Source organism: Rhinolophus sinicus, linkage group LG07 (genome assembly GCF_036562045.2).
Source record: "Rhinolophus sinicus isolate RSC01 linkage group LG07, ASM3656204v1, whole genome shotgun sequence".
In the NCBI taxonomy this organism is placed as follows: Eukaryota; Metazoa; Chordata; class Mammalia; order Chiroptera; family Rhinolophidae; genus Rhinolophus; species Rhinolophus sinicus.
The window spans coordinates 99381846-99396977 of record NC_133757.1 but is presented as its reverse complement, the minus strand read 5'-3'; the positions used below and the strand labels follow the sequence as shown (position 1 = coordinate 99396977).

The 15132-nt window shown below is 34.6% G+C and overlaps 1 protein-coding gene across 4 annotated transcripts in view; it reads right to left on the bottom strand.

Annotated features, from left to right (window-relative positions):
* The window catches only part of FBXO16 (F-box protein 16), a 45803-nt gene that overhangs the window by 16439 nt on the left and 14232 nt on the right, over positions 1 to 15132 (bottom strand). For all 4 annotated transcript variants that reach the window (XM_019733271.2, XM_019733272.2, XM_019733273.2 and 1 more), the window contains 3 exons: positions 8942 to 9148; positions 4937 to 5101; positions 370 to 599 (listed from right to left, as the gene is read on the bottom strand). In XM_019733271.2, coding sequence (XP_019588830.2) covers positions 370 to 599; positions 4937 to 5101; positions 8942 to 9148 — 602 coding nt within the window. The remainder of the gene's footprint in view (positions 1 to 369; positions 600 to 4936; positions 5102 to 8941; positions 9149 to 15132) is intronic.

The following is a 15132-nucleotide window of genomic DNA, read 5'->3' as shown; positions in this document are numbered from 1 at the left end:
CTATATAGCAAACAATAAATAAATATGAGAGCCTGGTTTCTCACTGTCAGAGAAGGAGATGCAAATGTGGAAAAGGGAAAGACTAGAATGAACCCTATGGTGCTGGACTGGAATTTGAGGTATTAAAATAGTAAAAAAAAAATTGTAATGTTAAATCACGACAAATACAAAATGCAAACCAATCCTAACAAACAGGGCAAATTTACCAGTAATGGTTCCTTTGTTTTTCGATTACTTTTTGATTCTGTGTATAGAAAAGCATTTGTTTTTCACAGTAAGTTCTATTTTCATCTCTTCATACTTGTATGTTGCGGTACCAGCACACTGTTTCTGAAAGTAAAGATGTGGGAAAGACATGGAGCTTCTCACCCGTGCCAGATTGGCTCGATGGGGTCACAGTTGTCCAGGTAATTGAAGCGGATGATATCCGTTGGATGCTTATCAGAGGATCGCCAGGGTGGGAGCTCTTTCTCCCCTGGCTGATTCTTCTTTCTTAAAGAGGAAGAGGATCGGAAAGTTGATGAAGACTGTTTTCCCTCTGGAGAACTGCCTGTAACTGGTTGAACATCAGCAATCACAAACCCATCTTTGGGAGGTGTCTAGAAGAAGAAAATTAATTATTTCTCTACTTAGCACAATGTAATAACAACAATAAAACAAAGAATATCATCACCGCCATCACTACCACCACCACCACCACCATCATCATCATTGCCATCACCACCACCACCATCATCATCATCATCGCCATCACCACCACCACCACCACCACCACCATCATCATCATCGCCATCACCACCACCACCATCATCATCATCATCGCCATCACCACCACCACCACCACCATCATCATCATCATTGCCATCACCACCACCACCACCACCATCATCATCATCATGCCACCACCACCACCACCATCATCATCATCATCGCCATCACCACCACCACCACCATCATCATCATCGCCATCACCACCATCACCATCATCATCATCATCACCATGAGGGCAGTGATAATGGTGATAACGATTACAGCACCCACAACCCAGGAGTACTTGCTATGTGCTAGGCCCTGTCTCAGGAAGTTTTCATGCATCATTTTATTTAACCTTTACAATAACTGAAAAGTAATTGTTACTACTCCCATTTTACAGAAGAGGAAACTCAAGATAGGATAAACCTTCTTATTTAGTTGGCCCACTACTAAATAAGTATTAAGACACAGGGTCAGAGAATTTGAATCCAGGACTATCTGAACCTCTCTGATCTGTACAGTCACTTCTACTGCACCATTGTATAGTTTTTCCACAAGTGAGGTTAATTTACCCATGAAAACATACACATTCAAAAGACATACTCCAGCGCTAATTACCTATAACCTTGTGTTATATGCAATACCCTGTGGAGACCATTTTGAGTTACACAGGGGTAGACTATAGATTTTATCAATTATCAAAACTTCATCTGCTCTCCCCAAATACTTCTGCTTTATTTTCCCAATTGAAAGTCTATTTTTTGTATGTGAAATTCATAAGATGTTTATGTGGTTGTAGCCTTAGGGAAATGGTATTGGTATGTTGAGAAGCCATTAAAGGCTTAATTTTTGTTCTTTAAGAGATTAGGGAAGCTTTGCTTGGAGAATTGGTTTGCTTGAATTGCTTGTGAAAATTAAGAAATCCCCCAGTACCCCTAGGCAGAATCAGTTAGTGTCTTGTCCTTGTTTCAACTGCTCTTTGTATATATTTCTATTACAGGATAGTACTTAGTACTCAGCGTTGTAACTGTCTATGTATATCCTAGGCCACAAGACTAGGCTCCTTAAAGCATGGTTGTACAGGATCATTGTACCTTTAGCATCTAGTACATAACAGTTTTAAAAAATATTTACTCATTTCACAAATGATTAAGAAGATATTTTAAATGTATATAACCAATAGCTCATTACGGGCTTAGCACTCAATATTTTGTGAAGGTCTCATTTAGAATGGACATGTATTTTATTTCTCTGAGCTTACACTGCATGAAATCTGCTTTTGCTAGAGGAGGTCTGGTTGAATATTACTGAGAATAAGTAATACATGATAATTCAAATCAATTCAGCGGGGAAAATTCAGGCATAAACACTAGTAGTTGCATACAAATAAACATGAATTCTGAAAATTACAAAATGCTCGACATTTTAACAAAATAGGCAATAATGACAACTGTGATAACTTTCCTGTGTTAAGTAAACAAAATGTTTGTTCACCTAGTCTTTTTGAGAATTTTTAAAATCATGAATGGATGCTGATTTTTTTTAAATGCTTTTGTTTGCATATACTGAAATGATCACACATCTTTGCTCTTTTATTCTGTGAATTAACATCAATTGATTTTTTTAATATTATGTCAGCCTTACTCTCCTTGTATACATTCCACTTGGCTATCATGTATTATTCTTTTTTCCTATATCACTGGATTTAATTTGCTAATAATCTTTAAAGGATTTTTATGTCTGTGTTCATGACGGATATTGGTCTGTGGTTTTGTTTTGTTTTCTTGCAAAATCTTTATCTGGTTTTTGTATAAAGAGGGAAGTGTTCCCTCTTTCTCTATTTTCTGAAAGAGTTCATGTAGAAGTGGTATTTCTTCCTTAAATGTGTGCTAGAATTCACCACTCAATCTATCTGGGTCTGGAGTTTTGTGGAAAGTTTTAAAGTTCGGGATTCAATTTTTAAATTGGTAAAGATTCATTCGTGTTTTTTATTTCTCATTGAGACTGTTTTCGTAATTCATGGTTTCCAAGGGTCGTCCATTTCACCTAGGTTGTTGAATTCAGGGACATGGAATTATTCCTAATATTCTTTCATCATCCTTCGAATGACTACAGGATCTGTACTGATGCTCCCCTTTTCTGTCCCTGTTACTAGTAATTTGTGTTTTATCTCTTTTTTTCATGGAACAGTCTAGCTAGAAACTTACCAATTTCATTTATGTTTTCAAAGAAGCAGCTTTGGTTTCATTGATTTTTCTCTATTATCTACTTTCAATTTCATTGATCTCAGCTGTTCATTATTATTTCCTTCTATCTACTTTGGGTTTAACTTAATTTCTTTTTTCTTTTTTTTTGATGAAGTCTTTTTGAAATTATGTTTCTTGGAATAGATAGTGTAGCTTTACAGTTATAACGATCATGCTAGTCCAGGCCTCTCATTTTAAGGTTGAGGTAACTAGTACTAACCACTACCATCTGTTCATAAAATGCTTTCATGCCAGGTACAGGTATTGAGGGGAGGGAGATAGTGATGGTGCTTGAATGAAGGTAAATTATGCTCTACTCTAGTGGCTGCCTATGTTCTCCATCATTGGAGCAACCTTTCAGGGAATTACACAAATTATTCAAGTATGTGTTGTGCTGACTGACAGTTGACTTTAAAACCGTAGTCAGATGGCTTTATAGCCTTAGTCTTTCTGACTAAAAAATAGACGGAGGTCTATTTCTTTTCTTTAACCAATAAATTTACTATTTGATGTTATTATGAAGTTACTATTTGATGTTATTAACCTTTGTCTTTCTAATTTAGGTCTATTTCTTTAACAGGAAAACTCAAGTTTAATATAACAAAGTACTCCCTACAGAAATTTAATACTAAGCAAAGAGGTGGAAATTTTCTTGCATCAGAACTATTCATTATTTTTAAATATAGTTATGCATAAATATTTTTATGGAAAAAGAGTTAGTGCTGAAGACAAAGCATTGAAGTCAGTTTTATATATAATACTCAAAACCTCTTTTCATTCTAGAAGTTGATTAACCACTTTCTTTCCTCTGCCCCAGAATAACCTAAGCTTCAGCTAGTAAATGCCATTCTCTGCTCACAACTGAGAATGAGAGTCAAGAAAAGCCTTATGAGAAAAGAAATAACTTTAAATTAACTTCTCCATCACTGCAGTTTAAATTTTTCTTTTTAAAGAAATCCTCATGGAGCACACCAATTACTGAAATCAGAGAGGCTAGTTTTATCATTGCAGTTGTAACAATATTAATTGTGCATAGTTTATTACTATATTAAATGTAGATGGATTCTACTTTCAGAAAACACAAATAAAACTAAACCCAAGTGAGCAACTTGGAGTTGACTGTTCATATTTCAAAAGGATTATTCAAATTTAAAAGCATCCACTGTAGCTTTTGCATAGAATATGGGATGCTGTGGTTTTAAAAATCATCTAAAAATTTAATTTACACATAACTTTTCAGGAACTCATTTATTGCACCAAGCAATGCACAGCTCTGTATATGTATAGATCATGCCATTGAAAAAAGGCTCATAAAAATTTCCCATAAGTTATCTAATTAACTGTGACTACAAGAATAAACATAAAACATTGGTTATGTGAGTAATGCATAGAAAGCCACTAGAAAAAATATTCTTGTATTATTTACTTTGTATGATATGTAAATGCTTTACATTACTAGTTTCTAGCTTAAAAAGAACTTGAATATTGCACTATGCCCTTCCCTAACTACTTTTCTTTGTAAATAATACAAAAATAAACTTCAGTTCACCTGGAAGAATCATAGCAATTTGAATTAGTAAAGTAAAATTTGATGATCCATACATAACAAATACTGTGCATTACCCCCAGAGTCCCAGTGTCAAAATTGTCTGGCATGAGAGTCAGAGATAGAAAATCCAGGACCTGGACTGAGTGAGGAACTCCAGTCCTAACCTGCTGAGTGGAGATATGGTTTGGGAGTGTCCGATAAACACTCTCAAATAAGATGGATATCTTGAACAGGCTGTCAAGTTCTCAAACAAGGAGAATTTGGAAGACATATTATACTTCTTTAACCAACACCCTTCCCTAAATTCAAGTGTGATCATTTACTCGTAGTTCTAAAATTCCTAAATAGATGATGCCTGTGAGTATGTTGCTTTTTACCCCAAATTTACCTTAGGCTTAGTAACATGAAGTTCTTTCACCATTTGAATGTAGTGCTTCTTCCATATGCCCTGCTCAAAGGGAGTTGGAGAAAAACTGATGTACCAGTTAAACCGTAAACATTTGAGCATCCAGAGCTGATCCAGCTCAGTTAAGTTCTTCCAATGCCAGCTCACCTGGAAAAACAGGACAAAAAACAGAAACACCGACTCAGTGTACATGTCCACTTTCTCTAGGTTTTGAGTGGTCATGTCATCCTGGACCTGAAGCAACTTTTTTTGTTCTTTTCCTCCAAATCACAACTTAGTTACCTCTTACTCGAAATGCTTTCTATCCAGGCTGAAGGATTTTCTTTACATGTTAATCCAGACTTAGAAGCAGAGTCCACTAATATTTATTGAGCATCTATTCACCATCCTCATAGCAACCAACCTGAGGAGGGAAGTAAAATTATTTCTCTCATATTGCAAATGAGGAAACTAAGGCTTAGACAAACTCTGGAATTTCCTAAAGGTTACTGAATTTCATAGAAAAGCTATACAAAGGTTATAGAAACTCAGGTCTGCATATTGTTTACTCTTTTCATGGTATGCACCTGTTTCTACTCCATTCTTATGATTTAACTAAAGATGCATTTTATAAACAGAACTCAAACACTGATAGTATATAATGTGTCTTGTATCATCTTTAAGATTCCATAGCACACAAAGTATTTGTTCTGTACATTCCATTTCCACAGCATTATGGTCAATTTCACACACCCAGCATACAGTAGAGGTCACCCTATGTGTAGCAGTATTTACATTAATTTAATCTCCATTTTGAATAAATCTTGCTGGAAACTAGGATAAAGTTCATATGTAAAGTTGACACTAGGGGTTCTGTGTCTTAGATGTTAAGAGTTGCAAAGATGACATCTAACCTTCAAACCCAAATCTTATCCTTGGAAAACTGGCCTCTTTTTCAAGATTAATTAATAATTTTGAACACCAAAAACAAACAAATAAACAAACAGAATTCTCTATAAGGGGCCTCTCTATCCATACATCCACTTATCTATCACCTCTTTTCCTCCCTCCTTCCATCCACCATGTACTGAGTTCCTAATATGTTTGGCATTGTTTTCTATGCTGAAGATGAGATATGCAGGAGAAAGGAGGGCACAATTAGAAGAAATCAGAAGTTAAGGAACTGGAAGGAGGAAAAAGGTTAGAGAATCTGATACAGCCCCCAGGCAGGAAGAGAAATCACACCTACTTTGTTCAACCAAGAATGAAACAACCTTAATCCCCTGATGGTTAATTAACTCAGAATTCAGTAGAAAGGTGAGGTTTTGGAGGGAGGGAATAGGGAGAAAAATTTCTCAATTATTATTCTTTTCCTTAGATCTTGTTTAGACCTGAGTATTTAAGTTGTTTTTTTCCCAAGGGTAGATAAGGTTTTTGTTTTTTTAAAGGCAGACAAGAATTAGGAGAATTGAAAGGTAGATAAAACTATAAGACACTCCCTGTCTTTTTAAGCAGCCCTAAGCTCATTTTACTGTAATAAATTTATTGTTCACGTTACATCTAGTTGAAGAACAACTACCTGTGTCTTCCTCACAATCAGTACTGGAAATAAATATAATGCTGAAATCTTGCTAGATTGACATACGATACACATAGATGATAGGATTAGCTATTTCAAGTAACATTTCCCTTGAATGATGATAACATTCTCATTGCAGAAAACTTGGAAAATTCCGAGAAGTTAAAAAAAATAAAATAATACCCATAACCCTATCAAACAGAGATGACCATTATTAACAACCTGGTAGAGTTCTTTTCCTTTTTGTCTTTTTTTTTTTAAGGTATGTACGAAACAAAATTGGGAAACTATATACAATTTAAAATCATGCATTCATTTAACATATCTTAAGGATCTCGGTTCTTCCAAATCATGTTTTCTAATAGCTGCATAATTCATCATGATACTCTCCTATTATTGAACATTTAGAATGTTATGCTTTTAAAAAAATTGTTTCATTTTTGGAATAAGTAATATGTCTACATCAATACTAAATTTAAAGATTCAAAGGGCCACACGGTGAAAAGGAAGTCTCTCTCTCATCTCAGTCTTCTAGTCACTCATGTCCCTCCCTGGATGTAACCACTGCTACCAGCTTCTTGTGTGTCATTCCAGAAATATTCTAGGTCTATATGAACAAATATGTATGTATTCTTTATCTTCAAAAATGGTAGGACAGTTCTGCACCTTTGCTTTGTTAACTGATGATATATCTTAGAGATTGTTGCAGTTTATTTAACCAGTCCTCTAAATAAAGGTGGACATTTCCATTGTTTCCAAACTTTTGCTATTACAACTAATGTTGCAATATTCTTGTACAGACATAATTTCGCATATATGTTGACGATACTTGTCAAATTCCAAGAAGTGGAACTGCTGGGTTAAAGGAAATCTTTATTTAAATATTTAATATTCTCAAATTGGTCTCCATGGTGATTGTACCAATTTATCGACCAACAATATGTGAAAGTTCTTGTTATCTCACACCCTCTGTAAGATACACCCTCTTTTATCATTAAAAAATATATTAATCTGAATCATGAAAGGTGACATGACATAATGAGGCTAAGTACCTTACGAATTTTAGAAACATCTACATATCCTTCTGTGAATCACTTGCTCATTTCCTTTGCTCATTTTCCTGCTGGGTTGCTAGAGGTTTTTTTCTTTTCCCCCTTAATACAGATTTATAGGAATTCTCTAAAAAAATAAGGAAATTAGCCTTTTCTTGGCAATGTGTTTTCACTGTTTAGATGATATGGTCAGTATGTTTAGTCTGTATAGTTTGGATTAACCCCCAACCTATATTTACATTTTTCTTTTCTATATAGCAATTTTAATTTTTATAGTCACAATTTAAAATCTAGCTTTCTTTATTCTCATTTATAAAATATATATAACAAATATTATATATACAAAATGAATAAAGCAAGATTTTAAATTGTATTTCTTTTAAGGCTTCTGAGTGTAATAGAATACTTACAAAGGCCTCCTTTCCTATGTTTTCTCTGAGTACTTTAGTAGTTTCCTTCGATTTCATATCAATCTTTCATCCTACTAGATTTTTTTCAGCTAGATGTCCAGCTGTGCCAGCACCATTTATTGAGCAATTCATCTTTCACTGAATTCATTTTCTTAATTTTAAAAACTAACGTTAACATGTTACACATATATGAATACATAGTAACAGATAATTTCTAGTGTTACTAGACTGTATGAAAAGATTCAACAAAATAACTACCAGTTTTATATCTTAGGTAATTTAACTACAGTTTAATACACCATGGAATTACTTGTAAGAACATAATGGTCAGCTCCTTTTCCAAGGCCTCCGTGAGCACATCTGCTCACTCTGAACTCTTTCAGTCTCTTATTTTTTTGTACATATCTCATTAGCACCTTATTTTTAGCTTTTCTATTTATAAATGGCCTGCACTGTACGATTTAGGATTGTATACTACAGTAGTTGCATACTGGGCAATGTAAGACTATCCTGCTGATGAACCATTTTTTTCTATGTGAGTTTGTCCTCCCAACTAGCTAATAGTTTTTTTGTGGACATTAATGATGTCTTATACTTTTTCCTCCCTTTGGTGCACCCAATACAAAGTTAGACACAAAGGAGATGTGGGGTTAATCCAAATTACAGACTAAACATGCTGATCATCTCATCTATTTCTTGGTTTTGTGTACAGCAAGTCCTCACTTAACATCACGTGGATAGGTTCTGCAACTTTAAATGAAACAAGGTCTAACAAAACCAGTTTGCGATAGGCTAATTGATATAAACAAGAGTTAATTTCCTAAGGCATCTCATCAATGTTATAACGAAGTGAAGTTAAACAAAACGATGTTATTGGAGGACTTGCTGTATGCGCTTTTCTCCTCCTCAAGTTTCAGAGTTTTCTAGGCTGTCCTTATAAAATGCCCTATTATGTCTTTGTCTTTACCTGTGCACAACGACAAAGGCTTCGGGGGTCCAGGAAAGAAAAGATGTACAAAGATAACACCCTTGGAAGCATGGTAGTAAAATCCAGAGCTTCTGCAGGAATTTTTTCCTGAAGCTTTCGACAGCAGAACTTTTGCTGTGACAGGGAGCAGCGTTCGAACAGGCCTGTGAGGATTCTTCTCCTTTGAGAATCTGTCCATTTGTCAAACTGGGGGACGGGGGGGAGACAAAAGAAAACAAAAAGTTCCAGGTTTACTCTGATACCAGAGAGTCATTAGAAGAAAGAGATAAGAATGGCATAGAAAGCCAGGTTAGTAATTTATTCCTAATAAATACCATGCATTTATTTGTTTCCCTAATTAGTAAATTCCACAGTTACTAATTCCACATTTACCCACCTGTCCTTTCTCATACTTATATTTGTGAGCCCGTGCAAGACCTGAGTATATACACAAAGGTGCACTTGACCTCAGAACTTGCAGTTACATAAGAATAGTAAGTTGGGAGCTGGCCATATCGTTAAACTGATAAAATATGTACTTATAAAATACAATTTCAAGAGATGGCACCTGGGCAGCTCCTCTCCGCCTAGAGTTTCTGTATTAGCTCATCAGTGCCAAAGTCCAAGACCAGAAACAAACCTTTGCATTCACAGTTGAAGAGAAGGTATGACATGCAAATATCCCTGAGAAAGGGAGTACATTGGGTCAAAGTTCCACCAATGTATAAATGATTGATGTGATTGGGGAGGAAATGTCAACAGGAAGACCTGGAAAAAAAGAGGGCCGGAGACAGGAAGTAGATGTCGAAGTAATCTGGGGCATGCCAAACAAAAACTTTGGTTACTTCGCAATTTTCCCCAAAGAGAATCCTAAATCAGCCCCAAGGTCAGTGACTGATCAAAGATAATTTGAGGGCTCCCTAAAACCCAAAGAAAGGCTCTATGGGAACACCTACCACCTGAAAAAGCCACTTCACTGGAGTCTAAATCTCTCTTTTCTTCTTTAGCCCATTAGAGAAAATAGGGAAGTTTGGGAATACGTGTATTTTGTATACTAATGCATTGCACATGTAGATATTTATTACAGTTATTATAAAGTAATCAGTTTTATAATGAACTTTCGTTATAATCATAAAATACACTGACTACCTAAAAAGGCATATAAAGCAAAAATGTATTTTGTACAAGCCTTATGACAAATCAACTTCATTATAGTTATATAATGTATTTTTTAATTAGTAGGGATCCTTCTCAATTAAAACTATTCTAGATCTATTCAATGACCCGGGAATCTCACTTGGGAGACTATAATTCAAGAGGAGGAAAGAAACTAAAATGAATGAAAACATGAAAAACCTTTCATTTACAAATTAAATGAAAAAATATACTCGTGTGTAAGTGTTTTCTGTTTTCTCCTATCCTGTTTCTGTACAATCTATATCTCCAACTCCCACAAAAGGTGATTTCTTTCCTTTTGGGATGGATTATTAGAATGAATAGAGAAGCCAGAACAGACTGAGTAGGGTCAGGTGAAGGACCAGGCCCAAGAAGATACACTGATCTATAAAATAAAGAGCCAAGGGGAGGTGGGAAAACACAGAAGAGCTGTGGGGTTTGGGCTTGTTGGGAGTTTAGGGGTTCAGACTGCCATTGCCTTGATAGCAGTTATAGAGTATGAAAGAACTGAGGAATGAAGGAAGGAGATCTGAGAAGCATTAAAACAATTTTGAACTGGACCCTCTGATTTTTCTTTGAGAGACAAAATGAAAATTGGAATTTATCTTCAAAATTACTTTTAGGCAATTTTGTGTGGCTGTGTAGAAACTGAGCTACATGGGGATCTAGGATGATTACAGTTACGAAAAAATTTCCCCTGAGATATTGCTATCACTGCAAGAAATCAGAAATAACCCGAAATGCCTAACAGTAGGGGATCAGCTAAGCAAACTAATGTATCAACACAATAAAAGAAAGTGTGGCATTATGTTAATGGGAGACTTGGGAATGAGACAGACCACAGGGAGTCTTACTTAGAATATTCTATTATTTCTAATACTCATTAGAAATAAATTACTAAATTCCAGCTCCACCACTGACAACCTCTTTCAGACTTAATTTCCTCATTTATACATCAAGAATAATTATACCTACATTGTAGGGTTGTTGTGAGGAGTAAATATAATATATGTATAAATTCCTAATAGAGTGCATGACTCATTATAGACATAGCAGCTATTATTATAAACTATTATAGTGAAATTAAAAATAATAAGAATGTGGGTTGAATCAATACAAAAAGAATATATATGCAAACAATTAAATTATAAAGCATAAAATTATGTTTGTACATTGACAACGAGGGGGAATACATTGAGAATGACTGAGATTGGCTCATCCACTTTCATTGGGCTCAGATTGAAGGAGTGATTTAAAAAGAGTATAAAAGAACATTAGGATTATAAAATGCCTATAAAAGAAAACATTAAAACATTTGTCTTTAGCGATTGAAAAACACAATTACATTGGTTCCTCATTTCCCTGATTACAATGATCAAAGGTAATTTAAATTTGTCTTTGATAGGTGTTCTTTGCCTCGAGGGATTTTCCTTTCTAATTGTGTTGTTTAAGCTAATATAAACTGAATTTGCATTCCTTGAACTCCTACCGATGCAATATGATGACTCAGAAGAATGCTTAAGCGTTGGGGAAAACCCCTTTGGCATTTAAAAGGTGTTAGGACTAATCCAAGAAGTAAATAATCCATGGAAAGTTAACTGTTCAGGAATTTGATAATCTCCCACATCTCTTCCATCACCTCTCAAGTGAAAACACCATAACATAGTAGCCAGGACCCAGCGTGTGAGATTGGGGAGCAGCTAGGGCCATTCTCCTATCCTGGTTTCGTATATGGTACCTCTCTTCAGTTAGTTCATTTATTACATTACATTACATCATATCATATTTGTAATATAATTGTATTTCATAATTATTTTAATGCCTTCTTATAGTGTTTTCTGAACTCAACAGAATTGTGAAAATCCTATTTTCAGAGTAGTTGTTACAAGGATTCTTGCTGCAGGTTCAAGAAGTGAGGACAGTTGCTAGAGCCATCAGGCTCCACTCATCTCACACTGACTGGCAAAGGAAAGCTCAGCGGGGAGTGAGGGACACGATAAAGAGGGAGGCTTGTTATTTTTTGCTTATTGGTTATATTATCTTAACCTGGTTGAGTTCCTCAAGTCCTATTGTCCAAAACTTAATTTCACAATTAAAGTATGAATACATTCTTGTTTAAAAGTTTCAAATAAGTACATACAGAATTAAACACATGAAAATCTTCTTTAACCACTCCGTCTCATCAAATCGTACTCTATTCCCCAGAAATAACCACTGCTCACAGTTTGATGTACGTGCATGTCTATGCATTTACATACACATACACCCATTAATAGGGAAGCAGTCAGATCAATGAGAGTATACCCATCCTGTGGAATACTACATAGCAGTTTAAAAAACAAACAAAATATAACCATAAATGTCCTGATTTAATATAATGAACTCCAGAGCATAGCATATGATCTATTTACTCAATTTACTACTAATACCATTTGGGTTGTTTCCAATAGCAAACAAACAAACAAACAAAACCAAACAAACAACTCCTCCCCCCCCCCCACGCACAAAGCCCTGCAATATCCTGGAACATGTCTTTTCATGTCCCATGTGAAAATTTCTCTAATACAGGCAAATAGAAGTGGAATTACAGGTTCAAAGGATATTTGCATTTTAAAAGTATGATAGATTGTGTCAAATTGTCTTTTAAAAGTCTTTTTAGATTCCCTCTAACTGTGTTTAAGCATTTCCACCTACTCCCTAACAAATCCTTATTACTTTGGATATTATCTATCTCTTTGATTTTTGCCACATAGACTAAGGGAGGGATTGGGAATCTCATTGTTTTAATTTGTATTTCTCTAATTTTAGTGAAATAAAGCATATTTTATGTTTAGTGGCCATTTATATATTTTTGTATATTTCTCATTCTTCTTTTAGCCCATTATTCTGTACCAGCATTTGTATTTTTCTTATTGATTTGTAGGAGTTCTTTATATATTCCAGATATTAATCTTTATTTACCATGCAATTTGCAAAACATTTTCCTGTTTCTCTTTTGAATTGTAACTCTAATTATGGTTGTTTACAGCAAGTTAAAAGTAATGCCATCTACTTTTTTTCAAATTCTTATAATATTACTATTATTTCTGTTAACAACATAGAAGCTGGAAAAAAGGCTGAGATGCTTTCTTTTCAACTAAAATACTTCTGCTGTTTTCTGTTGATTGGGAGTTGTTTTTTCTAACAGGGATTGAAGGGCAGAAAAGATTTGAGAAATAAAGGATTAAATAGTGGCATGGAACAGTAAAAGTAGCAGAACTTTTCAGTTCCTCTTATTTTGTTTGTTACTACACAGAACATCTGACAGGACCATGTACAAATATATGAAGAAAAATGACATTCTATGACCAAATATAAAATACTTTTGAATTGTCTATCATTGAATAAGTTTCATATTATACCTTACCTCACAATGCCTAGATTGTTTTTAAAAAATGACTTTACTTCTAATACTAGATTGAGCTTTAAAACCAATATTTGATCCCGGCAATGAAAATCCCAAGTAACGTTAAGTAGAAAAAATTGGCATCCAATTTTCCTTTCCTTTCCTTTCTTTTTTTTTTTTTTGACAATGCATTTCTTATGTTATCAATCTTTTATGGTGTTTACGAAACTAATACTAAAACTAAAAAAATCTAAACTAGAGAGAGAAAATTAAATAAGGGTAAATTGGACTTAATTAATTATGTGGCTTTCGTGGAAGTATACAAACTACTAGATGATCTAGTGAATGTAAGAAATAAGTTTGTTGTTGGGCAAAAGAGAAAAACCAGTGAATATCTTCTATACATTTAGAAAATATTTATTAAATGCCCGGTAATATCAAGGAATGTGCAACAAGGAGCATGATGGAATCATGTCTGCTCTCCGTAAATTTGTTTATTGGAGAAGATAATTACTGATCTTTGCAAATATATGTTTCTATTAGTTATGGTGAAAGAGAAGAATAAACAAGATCTTTTAAAAAGTTTGAAGACCTTGAGTTTTATCTAGGGTGATATTTTACACTTTCACTGGGACACTCGACTATAGTCAAATGGTATTTCCATGGCACTGATTGCAGCGTTCATCTTTACCCCACGAGGTCAGTGTTCCAGAAAGGAAGTTTAGGAGAGCAGATGTATATTTTCCTATATTTTTGTGTTTTTCAAGAATGACTGACAATAGGAAATTTTTATACCTTAATCATTTATTTTAATAAAATGTAGCACCTTAACTGTATTTACTTAAAAATATAAACACTGTGATTATTTTTTGTGGATTTTTGACACATTTGGGAGAAAAACACTTGAAACCAATTAATGCAATGAAAGGGTTTTAAAATATTTAACAACTGGCAATGCCACCAACCAATCAAAACAGACAGAAGCTGCTCAACCATACCAAATACTGGCTGAAAATCAGTCCTGGTTATATTAGTTTAGTGATTAAGTAACAGAAAGTGGAATGATAGCTGGTGCAAAAACAGTCATTCTAATAAGTTTCATTTTAAGTTGTTGGTAACAGATGCAAAATTAGTTTAAAAACATATAGACTATGAGAAACACTCAGGTGGATTTTAAATTTTTGGTATTTTTTAATTTCTTAATTTTTAGTAAATTTACTTTGTAAAGTTTTATTATTATTTTGAATAAGTAACACATTCACATGACTAGAAATATCAAAAGGTATGAAAGGCTATTCAGCTAAAAGAGTCTCTTCCCCACTCTCCCAGACTCAGTTCTCCTCCCTGGAGGAAACCAATGTTGCCCCTTTCTTTGTGAATCCTTCCAGAGATGTTATGTATGTGATTTAAAAAAACACACAAAAAACTTAGGTTAATAAATATCCTTAGACTGAAGCTTGCAGACAACACGGAAAAGAACTGGTGGCCAACTAAGACAAATGAGAACAGTGCAATGGATTGAATGTTTAGTCCCCCCACCCCCAAATTCCTACACTGAAACCTAACCTCCAAGGTGACAGTATTGGGAGGTGGGGCCTTTGGGAGGTGATTAGGTCCTGAGGGTAGAGGC